Here is a 25,311-nt window from a genome sequence, read left to right as displayed (position 1 = left end):
AGAGAGGGGCAGCGTGAAGACGGAGAAGGCCAATTGCAGGAGTCTCTTTCATTCTACGTCAGAGCTGGCGGGGCCAATGGGACCCCTGTCCCTGCCCCTGCACCATCCGTGTGGGGAGGCAGACAGAGGAAGGGACGGCCCAAGGTTATCTGGCTCTTAACTGGCCGAGGTAGGACTCGAACTCTGGTTTCCCACCTTCTTTAACCCCTTTTCACTTCTTTGACAACGAAAAATTTACAAAAGATCTTTCTATGTAATTTGGGCGGGGCAGGGGGGGTGGAAAGGACTGAGTCAAACGATACTCTTAAGCAGCAAGCTGTCAGCTTGGTGGGGTTTTGTTTTGATTGATTTCAGAAATTTCCAGAAAAGCGAAAGCCATGACCCTGCAGGTCCTTTAGGAAACCAGCAGCCGGAACCACAGGGGCTTGGGAACTCACACTGACACTGACTTGGTTAACGAGGGGCCATGGGTGACCCCTGTTGGTTACCTGGGAAGCTGCTGATGGGGCACCTGGCAGTCCAGGCACATCTGCACCCCCTGTGGCCAAGGAGGCAGATGTTTGCCTGTGCTCATGCCCAGGAGGTACCGTCCGACCCGTGTGCCAGGTGTCTCACACCATGCACAGCGCAGAGAAGATACGGACACAAAGCTCTTAGGGGTCTGGGCCCAACAGGGTCAGACAAGGGTCTCCCCTGGCCCCCAGGCCTCCCAAGACCGCCCACTGGAGCTCAGCACTTACAGAAGCATCAGCACAACCCAAATGCTGAACCAGAATGAGCTCTGCCTGGACTGACCAGACGACCTGAGGGTCAAACCTCTGCCGTCTTGTTGGCTTGACTACGTTTCCAAGGCCAAAGCTATTCGAGTGCCATTCTCCCTGTCCTGTCTGCCTTCCATTCTACTCACCTGTGAGTTTGGAGGGGAAGGTGTCTCCCCACCAGACCGATGCACAGGGCTTGAGTCATCTTTGCCTCCCCAGGGTGGGAGCAGCATCCATGCTCATTGAAAGACTGAATTTAACAGGCCTGGCAGCCGCCTCAGCTCCGCCTTCCTCCGCCCACCCGACCTGCACACCAGCACACCTGTCCGTGCACACCTGACCCGTGCCCCTAGGTCTGGTCAATGTCAAGGGGAGGTAAATAGCTAAGGGGCTCCATAGACAGCTCCAAATAGGTCCCTCGTGGGATTAGCTCCCAGGTAGGTACCTGAGGTCACAGGGTATCACCGATTAAGCTCACCTGTGAACTAGATGGCTTAACAGAGCTGCCCAGTAAACGATCCCCGGTTTGTGCCTGACAAACCAGGCAGAGGGGACGCACCTGCGCTCCGGCTGCCCCTCCCTCCCGAGACCTGTGGACACCTTGCTCTCCCGTCTCCCCGTCCATGAAGTGACTCGGCCAAGTGAGGCCAGTGATTAAAACATTTGTGAGAACATGAACTTGTTGACCACCTGACAAGAGCTATGGCCCCTTAGCCCAGAAGACAATGTCTGCAGACAAGGTCAGGGTCACAGACCCCTGGAGCCTGTCTCTGAGCCTCTCGATGATCATGGTCCTTGGTTATGAATCCCTGGCCTGGATCGTCTCTAAGAGCCCTCTCACTTTAAACACACACACACACACACACACACGCACACACACAAACTTTCATACTCAGAAAGTGTAAGCTGAAAAGTCTTCTAAATCCACTCTAACCCCTATAACCTGTTTGGCAAACAACCTATAAACCAGTGGCATTTGATGGCCCAGGAATGACAAACAATTCCAGATTTGGTTTTTACAGTCATTTCAAACAACCCTCTAACCTGGGCCAGGCAAGCCTGGTTGAGTCGGTGCCGCTGTCCACCGCTTGGTGGTGGACACGAACGATGCACTGGAGATTAAATACTTGGGGGGCCCGGCGTAGTCCACAATCTCGTACTGACCAGGGCCTGGGAGAGGTGGCTTCACGGGCAGAGACAGAGGCTGGGTGGAGAAGTTCAGGAGGCGGTGTCTCCTTAAGACAAGACAAAATGGGAAGATGTCACTAAGGTGGTCTATCGGGGAAATGGTAGTTTTTAGACGTAGCCAAGACCTGCCCAGCAGCAAGCCGTCTGCAGGTGGACTGGGCATGGCACCAGGAGACCTACTTCTTCTTGTGGATCCACTGCTGAGAGCTGGGGGCCCGGGGCCTCCGTTTCCTCATCTGCACGATGGCGATCCTAATAGTGCCCACAGCGCAGGCCTGTTGTCAGGGCTCAGTGAGATGGGACAGAAAACACAGACACAGCCCAGCACCACGGGAGAGCTCCGTACACGTTGTTGTAATGATGTTGCTGAGCTAATCAGGAATGGCAGACAGCACTGACCTCATCGTCAACCCTGCTCGACTGGCAGTGCCTGGCTGGAGCTCGGTGTAAAGAACGGAGGCTTTGCATGGGCTCTATGAAGAGCATTGTGATCTACTTGTGATGTCTGCCATGGCCAGGGAAAGAGAACAGGCATCCCGGTTCCAGGGATTTGCTATCCCAAGACTAGTAGATCCCTAGAGACCATTTTGGTATCGACTCCCCAGAGCCCTACCACATGTCTTCCTGTCGAGGCAGGACATGGGAGTAGAAAAACGCTGGGTTGGGGATTAAGGGGCCTCTGCATAGCACACCCCTTCCATTGCCATGGTCTGTTTTCAGGTCTCTCCCCCTCCTTCAGAGAGGGGAGCCTTTCATCTTTCATGCCTGGTGTTGAGTGAATGAATGAGAGGAGTGGAACCTGTATTTAAGCCCGAGCTCTGACAGCAAGTCACTCTGTGCCTCAGTCTCCCCATCTGTAAAACGGAGGGGGGGGTAGGATGGGCTCTGAGGTCCCTTCTGGCTGTGACATTCCATCAACCCTTGATTCAAAGAGGGGCCACTGGGCTGCCCAGGGAATTCTGGGATTGTTATGGGAATCGTACTCCTCTCCCAGCCATTCAATAGAAGGGCTACCTGCTCCCGCCTCACACCGGAGGCTTCTCCCAAGATCTCTCACCGAAGGAAGAGGAGTTCTCAGAGCACTGAACAGCCACAGGGACTCACCCCAGCTTGAAGCCAGCCCAGCGGAACAGAGGAGGGAACTGGGATCCTGGCCACTGAGACTCTGCCGCCCTGTGGCCAGCACCTTCTGGAACAGAGGCGTTCCTAAACTCAGCGAGCAGGTGGGGACCTAGAGCGTCTCAGCCAACCTCCTTATTTTGCTAAAGAAATCGGTGCCCAGAGAAAGCTAGTCGCCCCAGGGGTAACGCGGGCCCAGGACCCAAGTCTCTGGTGCCTAATCATCAGGGGAAGGCATCGGGGGGATTTCTGAGTCTGAGAGTCACACAGACCCGAGTCTGAATTCTAGGCGTGCCCCTCCCAGGCAACGAGACCCAGGCAAGTCCCCTAACCTGTCCACCTGTGGCAAGGTGCAATGCCACCCACTCTTTCTACAGGATTTGATGGAGAAGAGGCATGTCAGGCACCTAACGTAGTGCCAGCACACAGTAAGTGCTCAATAAAATTAGGCATTGTTATGATTCCTACAGCACTCTGCCCAGCTGCTTGGTCTCAGAGGAGCAGCTGAGCCTCAGGAAAGGGAGGCTAGAGGGCTCCCTCACAGAGTCACCCGGAGGGTGGACCCTCCCACTGCCGGGGGAGGGGGGCGGTCAAACAGCTGGCTTTGATGCTTATGTTTAGAACAAAGGTGCCAGAGGAAAAGGAGGGGAAACATTGCCTCCTCCCCCCCCATCCCCTCCCACCCCCCAGCTGGCGTGGGAGAACTGGTTATAGTGTGTGATCGTCTCCCCTTATAAATAGAAGCTGGCTGCTCCTTGCTCTGGCTTGGGTCACCTCTTCAAAGAACTCCCAGAAATTTGATGAGTGTGTGACTGACACAGCTGAGAAACAGCCTTGATTCCTGGACATTAGGTCTAAAATGAGCCAACCGTTGTATGAGGTCACCCCATTGTCTGAGTCTCCCCCAAGCCCGATTCTTTGAGACGCCGTGAGGTGCCTCCTTTCCCAACCAGGCACACCTGCCGGAGGCTGAGCAGGCAGGGGCAGGGTCTGTCAGCATTCTTGGTGAAAATGGGTCAAAACAAAAAGAAAAAGAAAATGGGTGGGAGAGGTCCCTTGCCCTCCAGGCCACCAGCACACCCAGGAGTGGCTGGGCCCTGCCAACGCAGCTCTGGGTCTGCAGAGTGCCGGCCATGTGTGCGGCTCTGCAGCAGGCGTCCGGGCATCCAGGCTCCTCTGTGTGAAGACCCAGGCCCTGAACACCCCCGAGGGCTGACAGTCCCCTGCAGTGACAATCACGCTGGTGATGGCTGAGGGCAGGGCCGCTTGGCACTCAGACGCCCCCAGTCGCTAGCTGTGTGTCCTCAGAAGTCTCTGCCTCCCAGGACTGCTTCTGCTTCTGTAGAATGAAGGGTGATACCTGCCACCCAGGTTGTTATGAAAACTAGCTAGTGCTTTACTTGCATTATTGTTTTAAATATTAAATATTAAACTAGAGGTAAAAACTACACTGAGAGTGCAGAGAGAGAGATACATAGAGAGATAGATGATATAGATGATAGATAGATAGATAGATAGATAGACGAGAGAGAGAGAGAGAGAGAGAGAGAGAGAGAGAGAGAAATCTACCCTAGAAGGGCCAGCATTTGCCCTGAAAGGGACGCAGGAATTCTTCAGGTAGGAAAGGTGGGCAAGGGGGTATATCCAGCAGCGGAAACAGCAGGGGCAAAGGCTGCAGCCCCATGTGACAGGACCTGGGGCGCAAGGAGGCGAAGGGTGAGCCACCTTGCCTGCCTTCAAACCTCCATCCGCCTGTGATTTCTGGGTTTCTGACCATCCGCCCTCCCAGACCCCGATGAGAAGCTAAAGGAAAAGCTTCCATGTATGGCCTCTCAGTGCAGCCCCACCTCCTGTGTCCTCTGCTCCCATGTTGCCTTCTGGAAACACCCAACACCACACTGTTCAGCAACTCCGTGCCTTTGCCCATGCTGTTCCTTCTGCCTTTCCCTGCAAACTCTGATTCCATCTTCACTTCTCTCCTGCAGGGAAACTCACAGGCTGAATGAAGCCCTCTCTCCTCCCCGCCCCCACCCCCCTCCCTGGGGGAGCCTGGGTTCGGACCCTGCTCCAGCACCTGGTGAGTCTGCACTTGGCCTGTTAAGTCTACGTACAGTACCGACCTGTGGGAGAGTTGGCAGCACGGCCCCAGATAATATCAGTGTAGCTGGCCCCTCCATACATTCTAGCCATTCTTTCCTCTGCACAGAACATGCTGTTTCTATGCCCTTCACTTGGCTAGCTCTTGAGGGAGAGGGTTGTGTCTGACTCAGCTTTGAGGACATTTGCTGAACAGCGGAGAAAAGCAGAGGGTTGGAGCCAGTGGGGGAGCCCAGACATCTGGACCCCGCGCCCCCAGACAGATTTATCATCGGCCAGGGCTGCTCCCTCCGTGCGGCGGCAGGGCTGGGCCCATCGCAGAGGTCGGGCTGGATCAAACCCGGGGCAGCCCTCCGAGCTTTGCGAGCGGCTTTTATGAGCCTCATGGCTCAGTTATAAAAGCCAGCGTGGTCCTGCCCCGTGGAAAGAAAACATCTATCAAAGCTCTGAGTTGGCCACAGCTGGATTAAGTGTGTTTGCAGCTTCCAACGTGAGCTGCTTTCAAATCGCCGAGAATAATGAATGTGTCAGAGGGCTCAGCAGGTCACTGGGGGCGGCATGGAGACCCCGGGGACACTCCCAGCGCAGACTCTGCCTCGGGGGTTCCCAGGGTCTGGAGGGATAAAGGGGCAATTTTTCTCCTCATTACAGGGCAGCCGATGCCCCGGGGCTGGAAGGCAGTGTCTGTTTAGCAGGGAGCAGGTGACAGATTACAGCTTTGGGAAGAAGCGCCCATATCTAATTGACAACCCCAGGGGAACTTTAGGTGGGTCCCTCCTAATCACCCAAAGTGAAGGGGGGCCGAGGGCTTGATTCTCCGGGCCCAGCCGTGACAGGGCAGCGCGTCACTGCAAAACCAGTGGCTGAGGGTGCCCAGGAGTAGAGCCAGGGTGAGAGAGATGGCAGTGGGAGTTTCACCTCCTGGCGGGCCGGCGAGGGTGAGCTGGAAGGCTGAGCTGGGAGGAACGGTTTATCTCCAAAAGCCAGACTCACTCTGATCCATTGAGTCATCGCTGCGACCAACGCTCAGGACCTGCCGACGGGAAGCCGTGGCGGGCCCTTCGCTCTGCAGCCCCCTGGGAGCTGGTGAGTCCTCTGAGCTTCTGAGTCAGCAAAGTGGCCAGAGCAGAGGCCCCCTGTGGCGTGCCCAAACGGGGAGCCAAGCCCTTCCAACCCAAGACACACAGTCACATGCGTGTTCAGTGCATGTACAGCAAACTGCACGGACCTTCGCAGGGGCCTGAGTCCCGGAACACGGGCGCCCAGGCACTCCTGTCCCTCTTCCCTCCGGGACACAGGGGAGCCGGCAAAACTCGCATTGAGAGCCTGTATCTTTCTTCATCTTACATCATTCCTCCATCATTCAGCATAATGGCTGGATCTGTTTTTAGAATAACCCAAAGTACACTTCAGTTTTTATCTTCCCGTCTTTTAAGTGAAATCACAGATTTCTCAGCTCCATCCTTTCCACATGAATTAAAAATCTATTTGTTGGACCTCCTTTGTGGCTCCCGGCTGGCTCTGTGTTCACTGCCCCCTCTGTGCTCTCCTGGGCTCATGGAGCGTCAGTAATGAAAGGACCTCCCCTCTTTTCACACAGAGAGAAACGAAGGCCAGAGAGGTGCTGAGAGCAGCCCCAGACCCCAGAGCCAGTGAACACAGATGTCCTGCCACAGAGGCTGGGACACCATCTGCTCACCCAGGTAAGCCTGAATGGGCTTAATAGGTTCCTTTGTGCAGGCCTTCTCAGAGCCTTTAATAAGCCCACGCTCACTGCGATGCTCCTGGGGCAGAGGGTTTGTAAGTAGTGTTTCCGAGGCTTATTAACCATGGATTCATTGTTCACAAAGCATCACGGAGAGCCAGTGCGCCCCAGACACCCCCAGACATGCCAGCACCACTGCACTGCTCCGCTGGAGAGATGGGCTGTGTGTGGCTACCGGCCAGCATTCTGCCGCCTGCGCTCCGGCCTGGCCCTGCGTTGCTCCAGGTGAGCCTGGCTGGGGGTGTATGGTGTTCTGTTCACCTGAGCAGCTCCATAGCCTCCAGCAAGAACCTGAAGCCTCCAGGGCCTGTGGACTGGCAGGTACAAAGGCTGTTGAATGAGAATATTTCAAACTGCTCATCTCGATTTAAGCCCAGCCAAGTGACACTTCTCTGGGGAAAGTGGTTAAACACGGAGCAGTCCCCACGCCCCCTTCCCCATTTCCTGACGAAGCTTCCAGATGCAGGCTGGGGGCTTGAGCGGCCATGCCAAACACCAGCTGCTCCTATATCCTAATACTAGAGGCCCAGTGCACGACATTTGTGCACTGGGCCAGGGGTCCCTCAGCCCAGCCTATGCCCTCTCACAGTCCAGGACCCCCGAGGGGTCCTTAGCGCTGCCACAGAGGCTGGAGAGGCTCCCGCCACCACCGCTGCGCTCGCCAGCCATGAGCCCAGCTTCTGGCTGAGCAGTGCTCTCCCTGTGGGAGCCCACTGACCACCAGGGGGCAGCTCCGGCATTGAGCGTCTGCCCCCTGGTGGTCGGTGCACGTCATAGCGACCGATCATTCCTCGGACCCCCGAGGGGTCCTTAGCGCTGCCACAGAGGCTGGAGAGGCTCCCGCCACCACCGCTGCGCTCGCCAGCCATGAGCCCAGCTTCTGGCTGAGCAGTGCTCTCCCTGTGGGAGCCCACTGACCACCAGGGGGCAGCTCCGGCATTGAGCGTCTGCCCCCTGGTGGTCGGTGCACGTCATAGCGACCGGTCATTCCTTCGTTCGGTCGATTTGCATATTAGGGTTTTATAATATAGGATGCCTGTAGGGTATAGGGTAATTGCAGCTATGATGGTAACAGCTGTTTTCAAGCACTTTCTCATCTAATCCTGACAGAACCCCTGAAAGATAAGGTTCTTATTTCCGCCTAACAACGTGGAAACTGGTTCAGGGAGCAGTGTCTTCAGGGGACCGAGTCAGGACTCAGACTCAGGTCTAACTCCAAAGCCGTCCTCTTCCCCACTCTGTTCGCTGCCAGAGTAGGGGGAGGTGGTGTGCCGTGGTGCCTGAGCCAACCTGAGGCCGGAAGTCCCTGAGGTTTGGAGAGAGCCTGGTCCTGAGCCCGGGAGCCTGTGCAGGGTCAAGCTGCAGAACCAGGCACCAGAGGGCAGGCGCAGCTTGTCCTGCGGGCTCCCCCTGAGGCCCGAGTCCCTTCTCTGGATCCTACGCTGCTCTCGTCAGGTTCATGTTGTGCTCGGCTCCCCAGTTCCCCTCTCTCCTTGCCCTGGACCGATGCCCACCGTTGTCAGCCTCCCTGGGTGCCCAGACTTCTGACCTACTGTGGCTCTGAACCCAGCCACCTGCTCAGAGGTGCCCAGGTGCCTATACGCTCGGTCCCAGCCCCTGGTCAGCCCTCCCGGCAGCCCATCCTGCCTGGAGAAGACTCTGCAGGGGTGCGGTCTTAGATGGCACCGACCTTAACTGCAGTTCGTTTTAGAAGTTCTAGGACCGACTGACAGGTCCTAGAGTGTTTTACTCTCTTAGGTGAAGGTAACACCAAGTACCTGCCTTTACGCAGTTCGTTTTAGAAGTTCTAGGACCGACTGACAGGTAATAAGCCCTGGGAGTGTTTTAGTCTCTTAGGTGAAGGTAACACCAAGTACCTGCCTTTATTTTTAAATTTGTGTTACTATTAAGTCACCATTTGCGTCTGCCATCCATATGCCAAATCTGTATTTTTAAATCAGCAAACAACACTGTGAGGCATGAATTACCCCACTTTACAGATGCGGGCACGGAGGCTCAGAGGGGTGGGGGCAGCGCCCAAGGTCACCGAGCAGAAAAGCAGCTGACGTTTCATTACCCAGGTCCGACCAACCTCAGGGTCCGGGCTGCTCACCAATCAGCACAAAACTATGTGAGCTCCACGGCTTCGCATGCCTGCCGCCGGGGGGAGGTTGTATGTTGTAAAATGGGATAGTCAGCCCAGGAGAGCACGCATCGTGGGGAACATGGAAAGAGCCAGACAGTTCGGGCCCGATTCCCAGCGGCACCTCGTCAGCCTGTGGACTTGGGCAAATCTCTCCGTCTCCCTGAAGCCCAGCTCCCTCCTCCAGGAAGAACAATCCTGACAACAGGATTGTTATGGTAAGTGAGCCTGGTGTGAACTTCCTGGTACAGAGTAGCTGCTCAATATGTATTATGCGTGCAGCACACATTTATTGAGCACCTACTATGCATCAACAAGGACAGCGACCTGGCGAGCAATGACACCCCTTCCTTTTCTCCCATGTCGGGGTCCTTCCCAGAACTGCCTTTCAAAAGAAAGTTCAGGATCATCAGGACTCACGGGATAAGGGTCTTTTTCGGAACCTTGGTGTGATCGTGTGGGTTGTAATAACCGGGGCCAGGGACTGTCGATGTCGGTTTTAATCCACGGTCAGTTTTTGATTTAAAACAGGACACCAATGTCGTCGGCGACTGCTTCACAAGGGATTCGTTGATATCATAATACCCTAAACAGAAAGAAATTTTTAAACAGATAAGAAACACTTCTCAAATAAATAAAGAGCCATACCTTCCACCTAAGGATACATTAATGACTGTAAGGCGATATCACTCCAAGACGGTCCAATGGAAGGGCTGCCTGAATTAGCTGAAAACAATACTCACCATTTAGCGAACACGGGCCACGTGCATCACATACTCAGCCCATGTAATCCTCCCGCAGCCCAGCAATGTGGGTGCTATCACCTCCATTCTAAATGCGAGGAATCTGAGGCTCGGCGATATTAAACCATTTGCCCGTAGACATCCATCCAACCAGGGACTAAGCCCAGCGGCTCCCTCCTCGATAAAGTCGAGTGGTTGTAATAGTGGAATAACCTACTAGGTTCCTGGCACAGAGTAGTTGTTTCATAACTACTTTGCAATTAACAAATATCTCTTGAACACCTACTATGTGGGCCCAGGCCACCTGTCTCCAAAGCCCATGCTTGCCCACCATGCCCCGTCTCCAGAAACTGTGACAGGACGAGATCCATGTGACCGCACCAACCTTCAAGGAAGAGCAGGATGCTCTGAGCTGGGGGAGGAGGAAGCAGCTCGCCCTCAGCTTGGGGGTGCCCTGCCAGTGGGTGCAGGCGTAGGGAGTACGAGCAGCGGCACTAGGCAAAAGCCTTGAGGACGTCTGCACACCTGGGCTCCCCAAGACTCCAAAGTTAAGAAAATGATTCAACATAATGGGAAAGCCCTGAGCATATGATGTACATCCCAGCGGCCTCTACAGCGTGAGAAAGGATAGCCTGCATGTGCACAGCCCAACCTCAGGCCTGAAGATGACCAATATGAAGACCGTAGGCCACCTGGCCGTGTTTCCGAAAATGAAGGTGAGTGAGTAAGTAAAGCCAAGCCTGAAAGTCTATGCCCTAGGGTGGCATCCAGGTACAAATGGATAAGTCTGAATAAACATAGGTGCAGACCCAGGAAAGGGGAGTCATTATATGAGGGGTGGCATTCTGGGTGGGAAAAATATTCCAAATTTCCTAAACATTGTAAAGTTGGCTTTGCTTCAATAAAATGTACTTTTCCGTTGCAAAAATACTGAAAACAACATTACTACTTGATTAGCAAGATTTTCCTTAAACAGTCAGGCCCAGTGAGGGCCAGGGCAAGGTGCCTCGTCACCCCTGTGCTGAAGGGCAATTCCATCACAAATGGCGAAAACCTTAACTGTGTTACATGCCTCAGACTTAGCGATTTCACTTTCAGCAGTTTACATAGGGAACAAGCTCGATTGCACACGAGCTGTGAACTACAAGGGTGTTTGCAGCCACTGTATTTATATTAGTGATCAGCTCAAAACCACCTCGATTCCCAGTAAGAGAGCATTTGTTCCTTCACTCATGGCACCACCATACGATGGCCTCCTATACATCTGCTTAAAAATGATGTTCTGGGCCCTAACTGGTTTGGCTCAGTGGATAGAGTGCCGGCCTGCAGACTGAAGGGTCCCAGGTTCGATTCTGATCAAGGGCATGTACCTTGGTTGTAGGCACATCCCCAGTAGGAGGTGTGCCGGAGGCAGCTGATTGATGTTTCTCTCTCATCGATGTTTCTAACTCTCTATCCCTCTCCCTTCCTCTCTGTAAAAAATCAATAAAATATATATTTTTTTTAAAATGATGTTCTGGGAGGATTTTAATAACTTGAAGAGATGTTCCCAGCATATGGCTAAAATTTTAAAGGCAGATGTCCAGCTAGCAGCCTTTATAATATTGGTCCATATCTCTCATTATCTTTCTGTTTCCTTTTCTCTCTCATTTACCGCTACCAGAAAAGGTTAAAGCAATTCTTGGCTATAAATATAAATATAAAATGCTGAGACGCAGAAGTAAAGAGAGAGGCACGCATGTTCCTGTGGCCTCGAGAGCCCCGGGAGCACTGGTTCCCGGGCGCAGCTGGGCTCTGCTGCACGAGGCAGGCCTCCCCAGCAGATCCAATTCTGTGACCCACATTTGCAAGTGACACTTGAGCACAGGCCTTCCCCTGCTCTGAAAGAAAAGGAAAAATAGAGGTGGGCACTGGTGATGTGGTTGGTACATCTAAATGTAGGAAATCCAACCAGCAAACAGGTCAAGGTGAGCATTTGCCTGGCGCTGAGGGAGGGGCAGGCAGAGCAGCAGATCCCAATCCCCGCTCCACATCTGGTTTTCTCCCACAGAGCGGGAAGGGAAACCATGGTGTTACTTCTGAGAGGTGAGAGGTCAAAGCAGAGGTCCCAGGCCCCTGGCCAGCGGAGCGGGGAGGTGTCTGAGGCACCAGGCAGGCATCAAACCCAAGAGGCCTGGGTTAAATCCAAGGGGACCCTGGGCTAGTCACCTGCCTTCTAAGTATCATTTCCACCTGTAAAATGGGCACAAATAATATTGGCTCACATCTCCTGAGCACATGCTCCGCGGGGCTTTGAGAGCTTTCGGAGGAATGGAAAGCCTGGGGCACACAGTAGGAGTTTAAGAGACACGGCCCCTCCCCCATCCTGTTCTCTGCGATAAGACCTCCCGAGGGAGCGGCCCCTGAGGCTGGCTGCAGGGGTGCCCCATCCCGCATCCCGGGGCTCACTGCCGGGCCTCCGGCCAACCCCCAGAAATGCCGGCTTTGTTCTCTGTATAAACAAACAAGGTGGGGCTTTGGCCTCGGATGATGCAAGGCCGGGGAGCTTTAGCCTGGGCTCAGCCTCCTAATTAGAGATGATTTTGTTATTCAGCTCCAAACTAATCTCAGCTTTAATCTGCATTTGCTGAAATCTGACGTGCGCTGCAATCTTATCCACACCCCCTCCAGGAGGCAGGACTGCCCGGCAAACCCTGCTCCTCCTCTGGACGGGCCGCGGCTCCCTGGGGGTCTTCAGATCCCAAAGCGAAGGTCTGATAGAGCGAGAGCTCCTGCGCACAGACCTCTCTGCAAAGGGTTCACTGGGGCCCGGAGGTGGGGGATGCACAGAGGGCCCAGCCCAGCGGGGAGAACACTGGCAGGCCAGCCCTGTGTGTTCCCGAATCCTGCAGGGGACCGAGTTCAGAAGTCACAATGGATGACCAGGCAACAGTCTCCTCAGTCAGACCCCTCTGGGCTTGGGGCTCGCCCTGTGACACTGTGCAAGTCACTTCAACTCTGAGCCTCCACTGCCTCGCCTGGATCACAGGACTTCAGTGTGGGCCCTGTGAGGACAGCTGTGTGAGGCTGTGTGGGAGTCCACTCTGTGGCCTGTGTGCCCCTGCGGGCCGTGGTGATGCCTGGGGGTGGGAATGCACACTCTTCTGAGGCGAGAAGCCACTCCCCCACCAGCAAGGCTGCTCTGGGGCATTTCCAGACCAGCCATTCTTCCCTGAAGGAGGACAGCCGGTCTCTTCCTCACCTTCTCCCCTTTGTTCAACGCCTGCCTCAACCCCTCGCCGCCCCAGAGCCTAACTCCTTCCAGGGACTGCCGGTGGGGGACTGGGTGCCCTCAGATCAGATCTGGACTGACCCCTTAGGTCAGTGGTTCTCAACCTTGGCTGCACATTAGAATCACCTGGGAATCTTTTTTAAATCCTGATTTCCGGGCCTCATCCTCCGGAAATTCTGTTTTTTTGTTATGGGGTGAGGCCACAACATTAGTAACAAAGAAACAGAATTTCTGGAGGATGAGGCCCAGAAATCAGGATTTTAAAAAGATTCCCAGGTGATTCTAATGTGCAGCCAAGGTTGAGAACCACTGCCTTAGGTCAAGGCCAGTGCAGGCGGCTGCCTACCTGGTGCAGGTCCTTCTCCAGGGATGGCGAACGCTCCTCTCTGGGTTTTGGACTGGAACTCGGCTCGGGCACAGACGTTGTTTCTCTGCTTGCAGAACGAGACGGAGGCCTGGGGAGAGAAACAGCGCTGTGCCCAGTGCCTGCCTGCTCTTTGCCATTGTGCCTGGACGAGGGTCACATTTGGGGACAAAATCAAATGTACACCTGTCCTTCTCAGAAAATGAGCTGATGTGAGTGGAAAAGGTCACACAGATAGTGCCTCACCGTCACCCCAGCCGGGACGGCTAGGGCAGTGATGGCGACCCTATGACATGCGTGTCAGAGGTGACACGCGAACTCATTTTTTTGGTTGATTTTTCTTTGTTAAATGGCATTTAAATATATAAAATAAATATCAAAAATATAAGTCTTTGTTTTACTATGGTTGCAAAGATCAAAAAATTTCTATATGTGACACGGCACCAGAGTTAAGTTAGGGTTTTTCAAAATGCTGACATGCTGAGCTCAAAAGGTTCGCCATCACTGGGCTATGAGCTCAGCAAGTGTCTGCACAGGACAGGTGACCCCACACAGGACAGGTGATCCCACACAGGGCAGGTGAACCCACACAGAACAGGTGAACCCACACAGGACAGGTGATCCCACACAGAACAGGTGACCCCGCACAGGGCAGATGATCCCACACAGGACAGGTGATCCCACACAGAACAGGTGAACCCACACAGGACAGGTGATCCCACACAGGACAGGTGAACCCACACAGGACAGGTGATCCCACACAGGACAGGTGATCTGCACATGTAGTTTAATTTCTCTGAACTTGAGTTTTCTCATCTGCAAGACGGCTCACATAACCCCTGCTCTATCTGACCCAGTGTTGTCGAGGTGGAGCTGGGGGGCAGGAGGCCAATGGAAACCATCTATAGCAAAGTGTTTTTTAAAAACCGTGTCACTCTACACATGCAAATTATTTTCATTCTTTTTCCTGTGTTTTCATTCTTTTCAGAACACTCAGTCCTACACATCCCCACCTGATTCCTTACTGCGCAGTCCCTCTGTGAACGCAGGGTTTGGGGCATGCTGGGAGATCGGGTACTTTAAGGTTATAATCAGGTTTGTAAGCACTCTCTTGCCTTGACTTTTCTGGACTGACCAGAAATTAAGCATTTTGGTTGAGCCACACAATACACATTTGAGAGTGTCCAGTGTGTTTGGAACTCTGAAAGTCACCGAGAAGGAAGTGAAGAGCCCTGAGACCATGCTTGTGCCACACGTGAATCATACATACTTTAAATGCCAATTTGCAGTCCGGCTCCTGTGTCCACTAGATAAAAGATGCCATAAAAATTGTACGTGCGGCGGCTGGGAATATTTACCGAAAGAGCGAAAATATTTGCTGGGGCCAGGATGGTTTGATTTTCGGTGATACTCCTTTGTCAGAGAAATGCTTCTCAAGAAATGCAGATGGCATTTTGATTTCGTGTTGACAAAGGCGGGGGAATTTAGCTTTTCCCAGGGTCCTAATGGCTAGGCTGCCTGCCGAGACGGCAAACAAAAAGATCAGATGGAGCAGGCTAATTACTGGACCCAGGGCGAGGAGCCAGGCTGCCGGAGAGGAAGTAATAACACGGAATCGAGGGGAAGGATTCGAATGGAGGAGCGGGGGCCATGGTGAGCAAAGGCGAAGAAAGGCCTGGGCAGACCTCAGCGCGCAGTGTGGCTAACAGGATTATCACATTCTGCTCCTCGCCAGTTGACTCAGCCATTGTTCTCCGGGTCTGGAAAAAGCCACCTGCAGACAAAACACTACCGCAGCTCTGTTCCTCGCCCCGACAGAAAGGCAGCTGAAAAGGGGGCATTTCTGTGCCCGCTGCATGTGTGCCACGGGAAGGTCTCACCGTTACACTAGGGAAACAGCAGCTCCACGGCGGGTTAAAAAAGAATGGAGCCGATTTATCGTATGGCACAGGGGAGAAACCCAAGACAGAGTTAAGTAGAAAATGCACATGTACTGTGCACAGCATAAGCCTAACCCTGGAGGGAGGGCCTACGGGAGGAAGAGCTTGGAAAGAGACTGCAGCTGCTTTTTGATGGTGGTTCGCTTGGGGCAGCAGAATTTTCAGGGACTTCCACTTCCTAGCTCATGGGTTGCTATCTTGCCTTATGTATTCACATTCGTTGCCTCGTTTGCTTCTTATAATAACCCCATAGGGCAAGTGTAATTAATTTCATGTTACAACTGAGGCTCAAGAGGTTGTGTGTCTCCCCCAAAGACAGGGCTACCCATCTCTACCGACTGTGGAGTCCTTGTGCCAGGTGTGTGCTAAGCGCTCAGCATAGATGACCTCATTTAATATTTGCATTAACACTATGAACTAGATATGCACCCCCGTTTTACAGATGAATAAACTGAGTTCTGGAAGGTGAAGGTACAAGGCTCCATAGAACTTGCCCAAAGCCACACGATTAGAAAGTGGCAAAGTCAAGATTTGAACTTGACTCCATTTCTTAACCATGAATTCTGCCTCAGTGACTGTGAAGTGATCAGAATTGGCAGAGCACTACTCTTAAAAAAACAAACCAACAACCATTTTGTGATCTGGAAAGATAGAAGTGTATTTTCCCTATAAGAACCTAAAAATTAAATTAATAGTGTCTGCAAATAAAATGGCAAATACTATATACTCATTGTTAGAGATGAGAACACTGTCCCGGAAAGCTTACATGATAGCAGTGGCTACAGTTAAGCATTTTCCAGGGCGGTGGTCTTCCCACTGCTCACACTGGCTTCCATGTAGCCCCCTTTTCGTCTGAGTTCTGTAAATTCCCTGTGAGAGTCTTGCACAGCCTCGTGTACCCATTGGGTAGCCAACAAATGCTAACTGGCTTACCAACTGCATTAAAGGACTATTTCCCAAAGTGCCCCTTCCTTCCCTTTATTTTGGTAAACCATTCCCTCAATATATATTTAGTAAGCACGTGCAGTGTTCTTACGTTGTACTGGTTTGGTGCAGGAGTTACAAATTTGAGGTCTTTTCCAGAGCTTGGCAGCTGGAACATGCTGGAACAGGAATTACTGAAGTCTTTCTTCGAAACAAAACATGACGGCAGAGTGTACGCATTTGCTGCGGGATTTTTAGAAACGATGGGGCCCAGTCGGTCGTGCTGTGGGGAGAAAGCCAAAGGAATCAGCGTTGTCACATAACCTGTGGCTCCGCAGGACGGATGTCAGAGAGCTGGCGCCCCACAGCGGGTGTGAAAGCATCTTATAAAAGGTGAAGCTCTGGCAGGTAACAATCATAAACTGACCTTGGGCTTTGAGGACTCGCTCTTGGAAAACACAAGTTCCGACCTGTTTTAACTTCTGTAAACTCAAATTACTCATCTGTTGTTTGGGACTTGGCATAGATAATTTTGCCATAAATGCATTTTCACCCAATCCTGTTTCAAGCCACTTGACTCACCATCAGCTGTTGGGTTATTTATAAATGGAAGCTTTAGACTTTCTTCCTCCAACCCAGGCTTTCTTTCTACTTCCACGTCGTATTTCTAAGGTTAAGTCATCTGAATTGCCTAAATGACAAGTTTGCTTCTAACATCTTCTACAGACAAGGCTCCATAGAGCTTGCTGTCCACCCACACCTCCTCCCCCCCCCCCCCCCCCACTAATTACTGATTTCATAAAACCCTACAATATTTTTGTGTTTCAACAGAACCAATTCCACTTCTTTCAGGAAGCCATGGTACACTATTTTTAGTGTGCGTGTGTTTTAAAAGAAAACAAACAGAATCAGTGTTTGCCAAATGAAAAGGGTCAAAAGCCGCAGAAACTAGGTGATAACATCACTTTACCCTAGGATAGTATGGCAAGTATTGGACTCTGATAAAACCAAATATTTCTCAGTATTTTACGGTTGAAAGCTTGGGAACGTTGCCCTAGGTCTTGTACACAGAAAGTGGGGGAAGTGGGGGGACGGCATCAGTACCCCCGACTCCTCACTCGGTCTACGCTTGGTGGCAATGGCTCTCCACACCTGGCTTATGGGCCACCATGGTGCGTGGGGGATGTGCCACCAGGAGCAGGCATGTTCTTGTCCAGAGTCTCAGCTGTTCAGAGTCCAAGTCGGGTTTGAGCCCCACCTCTGCCTTCTCCATCCTTGTACTCACTTTGCCTTTGCATTTTGGGCAATGGTTAACCGAGCATTTTTCATGGGTTTTTGCATTTAATCCTCATGGCAGCCCTGGGTAGTGGATGTTGTGATTATCCTCACCTTACACATGAGGAAACTGAACTTCCTCAGCTGGTCAAGTGGTGGAACCAATGTTCGCACCCAGGCTGTGTGCCTCCACTATATGAGATGGACCAGACACCCAGTTCTGAGGAGGAACGGGTCGAGAGGAGTAACAGCAACAACAAGAAGAACAGCTGACAAGTGACCGTGGGAGGTCTTAGTTCAAGAAGGATCGAGACCCCGTATCTCCTCTGCCCAATGGTTTGGCACTCCTTCGCTCGTTCTTTTTAACTTCCATGGAAGAAGGGTGGTGAGGTCAAGCCTTCCTCGGTGGTGCCGTTCGAGTCACCTGACAGAGCGGGCAAGCATGTTTTTCTGAAGCCATTTCCCAATGTGTGTGCCTTGGCGTACCAGTTCTCTAAGATAAGGCTGTGTTGGTGGTGACAGCAGCTGGGAGAGAGCTTCAGAGTCAAATACATTTGAGAAGTCGCATCCCATGTCCCCATTTTGAAGATTCATAATACACTTTGGCAGAGTAAATGCTCTGAGACTGTCCACAATAAAGAAACCTGTCCAGACTTCCTTAAATTTACTGGATCATAGAACCTTTCTGGCCTAGAAAGCCTAGTCACATATATTTTGGGGGAAATTGTTCCAAAAGTTTCCAGTTTGAGGCAATGTTTCATTATAGAAGCGTCATAATAGAATTTATCTCAGAGTATAGCCCAAGTAACACTCACTCACCAACCCTCCCTACCCCTTGGCCTCCTTTTAATCGCCAGGCCTGTGGTCTCCAATCTGGCCACACGCTGACATGTACGAACCTCTCTCCGACACACACTAGCTTTTCCCGAGCCGCTGCTGACACCGTGCGAATGTAGAAAGGCCACCAAAGTCTCCGCCCACCCGCCTCATCTGCTGTGAATAATTCCGGAACAAAGACTTGGAAGGCACTAATGAAGCTCTTATATAATTTGGACTTAGAGAGATGACAGGTCCTCTCAAAAGGCTGGGTGTAGCTGTGCCAATTGCGATCAGGAAGTTTCTCAAACGTGTAGACCCACAGAGCTTCTTGGCCAGCCTCACCCACAGCCACCACCCCCTGGTCACACCAGTGTCAGGAAGGCCCAGTGTCCTCTGAAGAGGGCCCCCTTTAACTCCCTCGGCGTCTCCAGTCCAGAAATGGAGGGGGTGCTAACGGTGGAAGTCGGGGTGAAGGGATAGAGTTCGCATCCAGTTCAGAAGGAAACCAAGGAAGATGTGAGGAATTTCCTGACACATCTCCATCAACCACTGAAGGCCCCTGCCCAAGGGTATAGGAACGGAACTGTTTATAAACAGAACTATAAATTCTCACACCCATCAAGGAGGGGAGAGGAAGCCTGAACAACTCATTGTCTGCCTTGCTTTGGGTTTGGCCTGAATTTTTAAAAAGATTTGAGAGGCCCGACTCACTTCCGTAACACTCGGATCTTCGCTTGGGCCCCTTCTCCTCCTGACAGCGCAGCCTAATCCTGGGGGAAGTTGCTGATGGATTCCGTGGAACCTCGCACGGAATCCATCGATCGATCGATCGTGTGGCGTGCTCTGATCCAGCCCCTTCCTTCTGTGGCACCGAGTAAGAACGGGCAGTGCCTCCACCTGGCAGAGAAGTCCGCCGAGAGCAAACCTAGGTGTTGCAGGAAGCATTTATTGTTTGTGACTCAGGTGGTAACAATCATAACATTGCACATGTTTATTGTGCTCTGCAGTTTCAAAGGGTTTTTCGCTGGTTGCAGCGTCGATGTGCCCAGCGCCTCGGGGAGTCTCCGCCTTCTGAGGCAGCTGGAGCACAGGAGGGTGACGTGCCCGAGGTCACCTCGGGAGCCCACAGCTGAGTCAGGATGAGGTTTTAGGTCTCGCCGCCTGTGCCAGGGCAGTGTGAGACGAGCGCTTCTTTTGCCGATTGCTTTTGAGTCTCCCTTACTCGCAGGGCTGGCGGCAGAAAGCAAGGTAGAGGCGTGGCTGTTCCGTGGTGAACTCGCGGGAGGCAGGTGCAACCTCCCCTCTTTGCTGATGGGGAGAGCGTGCCGCAGCCGGGTCGCTCCTTGAGGATTCCACTCTGCCAACTTGAATTCCAATAAGCGGCCGTATTCAGGTTGTCTTAAATGGTCTCTTTGTGCGATTCTTTTAAAAATCAATTCCAATGTCAGGCATCGTAATACATTTTTGCAGGAGATTATTATCACTTTTAAAGGGACAGACGGCATGTGTGTTTTGTTAATACGAGAGTTTGAGTTTGCTCTCTTTTTGACTTTCTTACCTCAGCCTTACCCTAGTTTGACCCTTTGCCCTTGCTCCATCTATTTTTTTTCTTGCCAATTTATAAATATTCAAAAAAAATTATCTTCACCCAAGCCTGGTCAGGGACATTTGCACTTCATGTACAGGGTGTCCCCAAAAATATATACACACTTTGAATAATTATTAATTCCAATGGGTTAAATCTGAAAAGAAAGAAACATCAATTGAGCTATCAAAAAATGCCTGGGTATACATTTTTGGGAGACACCCTGTATATTTGACTGTCAGAGCCCTCCACAAAGATCAAGAGCCACATCTTACGAAGAAGAGAAAGAGGGAGGGGAGGAAGGCTGCTAAATTCCAGGTCCACTGCCTGCTCTCACTTTGGCCCCATCAGCTTCCTCAATGTTGTCAATAACTCAATTAGACTACGCAGTGCGAAACAGCGTATTAGGGCGAGATGTAGAATAATTTTTTCCTGGTGTGCCTAGAAATCTCAGGAAGACACTTGCTTAGTCTACTCCAGGATGACAAAATTGGTTTTGGGTGATGAGGCTCTGAGTATTATTCCTCTAGCTCCGTGGTCAGCAAACTGCGGCCCGCGAGCCACATGCGGCTCTTTGGCCCCTTGAGTGTGGCTCTTCCTAAGCCTTAGGAGTACCCTAATTAAGTTAATAACAATGTACCTACCTATATAGTTTAAGTTTAAAAAATTTGGCTCTCAAAAGAAATTTCGGTTGTTGTACTGTTGATATTTGGCTCTGTTGACTAATGAGTTTGCCGACCACTGCTCTAGCTTCTCTCTCCATTCTGGAAATGTGTTGTGATGGGGGAGAGGGGGAGTTTAATGGCACAGACTCCAATTTACCTGCATGAACTTTGAGGAGGCAGTTACTCTCCTAATTAGAACCACGGGCCTTTGGAGAGAAGGGACCGGATGTCCAATACATGATTATGCAACGAGTGAAGGAAATGACGGATCAGTCAATGCTCGTGCCCAGGAGAAGGGGCTCTTACCCTCGAGGGAAAGGCGCACGTCCCTCTCGTGGACAGCGAGACGCTGTTGAACACTGGAGATTGGTGGGTGACGTTGTAGGACCCAGGACCCGGGATGTTATCCTGAAAGGGAAGAGCACGCGGCGTCACCGGGACAGATTCCGTTCCACTGGGCTTTTCCACAAGCGTCACACCCATGAACGCTCAGCCTCCCCATAACCCGCCGGGACAGGCCCCACCGCCACCGCACGGATGACAGCCCGGCTGCGCCATCTCCTAACCTGCCCAGTCACCGTCTGTTACCAAGTGCTGGGGCTGGAATGCCAGCCCAGGACTGGGACCCCCAAAGCCCTTGCTCTTCCCACTCACTATTGCGGAAGAACGCTGCTGGTTTTCACGCCGTTCGAGAAATGGGCCTAACATGGGATAGTAAGTGTGGCTGATGTGCAAACCGGTGTCCATGGATTGGGTAAGCCAAGCCCACGGGGAGGGGAGGGTGGCCGATTGCATGGGAACCACACCCCACCTGACTCAGCTTCCTCCTCAGCCTTTCAGCAGAGAAATCAGGGCGTGTTTCTGTTTATAAAGCAAAATGAAACAAAAACAACCTTCATCCCAAACGAGACCGTTTCGAACTCTCAGGTGCATGGGGCTCAGGTGCTAAATCAGTGGTTCTCAACCTTCTGGCCCTTTAAATACAGTTCCTCATGTTGTGACCCCCAACCACAAAATTATTTTCGTGGCTACTTCATAACTGTAACGTTGCTACTGTTATGAAGCGTAATGTAAATATCTGATATGCAGGATGGTCTTAGGCGACCCCTGTGAAAGGGTCGTTCGACCGCCAAAGGGGTCGCGACCCACAGGTTGAGAACCGCTGTGCTAAATGATGCAGGTATGGTAGAGAGGAGTGCGCAAGAGTTTGATTTCTAAGCCTATTTCTGCTGCAGCTGCTAACTGGGCTTTCTTCTCGCTTCCCGTGCTGGTTACCAGGGGAAGTACATGCTGACAGAAGCTGGCCGAGCAAGTGGCATGAAATGATAAGGATGCCTTCCTGGGTGCCTACTCGGTGCCAGGAGCTTCTCAAAGGCTGTCTCGTTTACTCCCCCAGCGCGGGAGGGAGTCCTGCCCTGGTTTAGAGGATGGAGACACTGAGGCAGGTGGAGATGAATTTGCCCGAGGTCCCACCGCTGTGAGTGGCAGTACCTGAATCTGGGGCTAAGAGCATGGTGCACACCAGTCCTTGGCAGTGGGGTATTATCCGGTCCCTTTTAAGGAAAGTGAGGCCCAGAGACAGAGCCCACAGCTACTCAATGATGGCTCCAGAGCCGGCTCTCTCCAGCCTCTGCCCCAAGCTCATCTGTCTCCACCATCCCTACCGCCTTCCTTGGGGCAGAAAGAAAGCTGGCGGTACCATCGGGGCCTTGAAGGCCTTTCCGCTTGGGCCGGAGCAGTGCATGATTATGGTTTAATGTAAAGGCGGGGTCACCAGTGCTATGAATAGGTCCTTCTGGGCCGGATTTCAAATGCAGAGGCTCCTTTGAGCCTTGCAGGTGGGGGCCAGGGCGCTGATTCCTGCTTTGGTGGTGACGATCGCTGATGGACGGGAGGCGCTGACTGCCAGGGAGAGTGAGGCTGGCCACGAGAGATGCAGCTCAACCAGGTGCACGAGCACCCCAGGCCACGGTCAGGAGAAGCCTGGTGTGTGGGCGCAGATCGAGGGGCTGCAGGGAAACAAGGGAGAGCTTTTTCTTTTTGTAAATCCCACCCGAGGATATTTTTTCCATTGATTTTTTCTTCTTTTTTTTAGAGAGAGTGGAAGGGGGAGAGAGACAGAGAAACATAGATTGGTTGCCTCCCACAAGTGCCCCGATTGGGGCTGGGGATCAAGCCTGCAACTGAAGTATGTGCCCTTGATCAGGAATCAAATCTGCTACCCTTTGGGGCGCAGCCCGAGGCGCTAACCACCGAGCAACACCGCCGGGGCGGAAGAGCTTTTCTAGGGGGCTGTGCACAGGGCCAGCATTTATTTGTTGAGTGGGCACTGTGTGCCGGCCACTGTTCTGAGCTTTTCCCATGCACTAACCCATTTAGTCCCCATTTGAAAGATGAGAAGACAGGGCCAAGGTCACAGAGCCAGGAACTGTCAGAGCCAGAATTTGAACCCAGGCAGTCTGAGGACAGAGTCTACTCTTCACCACTAAGTGTGTAGGATAAAGAAAAAAAAAATGCCACTGGATTATGAATCAGGAATTCTTGTTCCCAGTGCTCCTACTAGGAGCCAGCCACCTCCCTAAACCTACCAGTAAATTCCTCATTTGTAAATCAAAGACGTTGGACTAAATGTCTTCCCGTGCCTTTTAGCTTTCAAAGTCCCTGAACCAAGGGAAAGCTGAAGCAGGAAACGTGCCTGTGACTCTTCTAGGTTTAAAGGGTGAACAGTGAAGACACACGCTTCTATGTCCTGTCTATGGCCACGCTCTCAACACGGCCATCAGCCCACAAGAACTTCCTGGGCACCTGTATGCGTCTGAGGAGCTGGGGTTGCCAGAGAAAACACCAGACCTACAAGGCTGCCCAGTTAAATCTGCATTTCAGGTAAACAACAAAGCTATTTTAGTAGAAGTATGTCCCATGCACTATTTGAGACATACTTGTAATAAAATAGTTGTTTGTTATTTATTGGAAATTTTAAATTAACTAGGAATCCTATACTTTTATTTGCTAGATCTGGCCACCCCTCCTGGACCTTAATCATGTTTGGATCCAGGTCAACGGGAACAGGAGTGTCCCCCTTAGCCTGGAGGGGAAAGTGTAGCCTGTTTGCTCTCAGTGAATGTCCAAGATGAGCCCTCCGGGCAGCGGTATGCTGGAGCTGGCCAGTGGCAGCCTGGGAGAGCGACTGTTAATTCAGAAATGGGAGTATTTACACCACAGAAATGGGCAAATGCTATACATCAGAGCTTTTCTAGGTGGAGGGGAGAGCGGGTTTACCAGCACACCACTTGCTACCTTCGTGTGGGACCCATGAAGCTCCTTGAAGGGGAATGTCCAGCTGCAGAGAATTCACGCCTTCTCCTGCAACTGCTGGAGGTGGTGGGCGGATCGCTGGGAGGGCAACAGAAATCCACCTTTCACCTCTGGGATGACAGCTCGTGTGACTAACGTTGCGTGACTTTGATGAGTCGAGGCCTCTCAGAGCACAACACAGAGAGCAGGAATTCAACTTGCCACTGGGGTGAGCTTAGCCACCCCCGGGTTTCTTGGCCAAGATTACCCCAGAGGATAAAACCAAATAAGCAAACAAAACAAAAACGGGTGGGGAGAGAGCAGGGAGAACTCTTCCTCTGAGCAATGCTGACGGCAGGCTGAGTGTCCTGCTGCAAGCACAGTGCCAGGGGCTGTTCCTGTCTCTCCTGTGCCCGCCTCCCCGTGTGACAATCAGAGTGAGCACGTGTGGAGAGGTGACAGCCCTGCCGCCTGTGCAGCCATTGCCATGGTCATCACCACCCTCTGCAAGGCCCGTGACAGGGTCAAGGGGCCAGGGCCTTCGCTTGGGGTTACAGGCCTGCAGAGGGGGACTGAGCACCGATGACAGGCTGATGGGTTCCCAACCCCCACCGAATACACCCCTGGGTGACATCTGGTCGAAATGCACTTGGAGAGCCCATTTGAAGGATTAAAGTCCCAAATGGGCAGCCTCTGCATGTGCCAAGGGCGGGACACAGACCCACATTCACTTGACTTTAGGTCAGGTTTTTGGGGGGAGAGAGGGGGGCAGGCATTTACCTCCCCACCCCAGAGAGCTCCCGAGGTCATGGAGGCTTAATGTCCCACAGCCTGGAGCCAGACACCTGCACACAGCCTGCATTTGCTGGTCCTGGTTTCACAGATCCTGTCCAGCTAATAAGTTTAGGTTTGTCAAATCAATGTCTGCCGAACCGTTTCCCGGCGTGGAAAATGTGGCCTGTGGGATCCCTGGCTAAAGGCCGCTCGGAACTGCCTCTGACTCTTTAAGATGCACCCCCCCACCCCCCGCTTTTGTCGGTTCTGGGGTGGCTCCTGCTGTCTGGGGAGGGCACACGATGAATGAAACCAGGAGTTTGCCAATGGCGAGCGGCACACAACAGGAGGAGGACATGCCTGGGGTGGAAACAGAGCCCTGTCCTGTGGCTAATCCAGTGGCAAAGCCACACAAGAATTTGGGGTTCCCGAGGGAACCAGTTCCTTTCACAAAAGCCTCTAGTCTTAGGGTCTCGGACAACACGTCCATCCACTGAACCCTCCCGTTCAAAGTGTCTACGACTGAGATTTGCCCCTTATAAGATGCCTTCCTCCCTCCTGCTTCCTCCCCTCCCCTGTCCTAT

General features: G+C 52.4%; 1 protein-coding gene across 6 annotated transcripts in view; it reads right to left on the bottom strand.

Annotated features, from left to right (window-relative positions):
- The window catches only part of STPG1 (sperm-tail PG-rich repeat containing 1), a 40,166-nt gene that overhangs the window by 1,146 nt on the left and 13,709 nt on the right, over nt 1-25,311 (bottom strand). For 5 of the 6 annotated variants that reach the window (XM_005875194.2, XM_005875192.2, XM_014546898.1 and 2 more), the window contains 5 exons: nt 20,966-21,067; nt 16,428-16,598; nt 13,434-13,542; nt 9,494-9,659; nt 1,806-1,996 (listed from right to left, as the gene is read on the bottom strand). In XM_005875194.2, the coding sequence (XP_005875256.1) occupies nt 1,806-1,996; nt 9,494-9,659; nt 13,434-13,542; nt 16,428-16,598; nt 20,966-21,067 (739 nt within the window). The remainder of the gene's footprint in view (nt 1-1,805; nt 1,997-9,493; nt 9,660-13,433; nt 13,543-16,427; nt 16,599-20,965; nt 21,068-25,311) is intronic. The other variant, XM_014546899.1, reaches the window with a different exon arrangement.

The sequence above is a fragment of the Myotis brandtii genome, unplaced genomic scaffold, assembly GCF_000412655.1.
Source record: "Myotis brandtii unplaced genomic scaffold, ASM41265v1 scaffold456, whole genome shotgun sequence".
In the NCBI taxonomy this organism is placed as follows: Eukaryota; Metazoa; Chordata; class Mammalia; order Chiroptera; family Vespertilionidae; genus Myotis; species Myotis brandtii.
The sequence above is the reverse complement of the archived record's forward strand: the minus strand, read 5'-3'. Positions and strand labels throughout refer to the sequence as shown.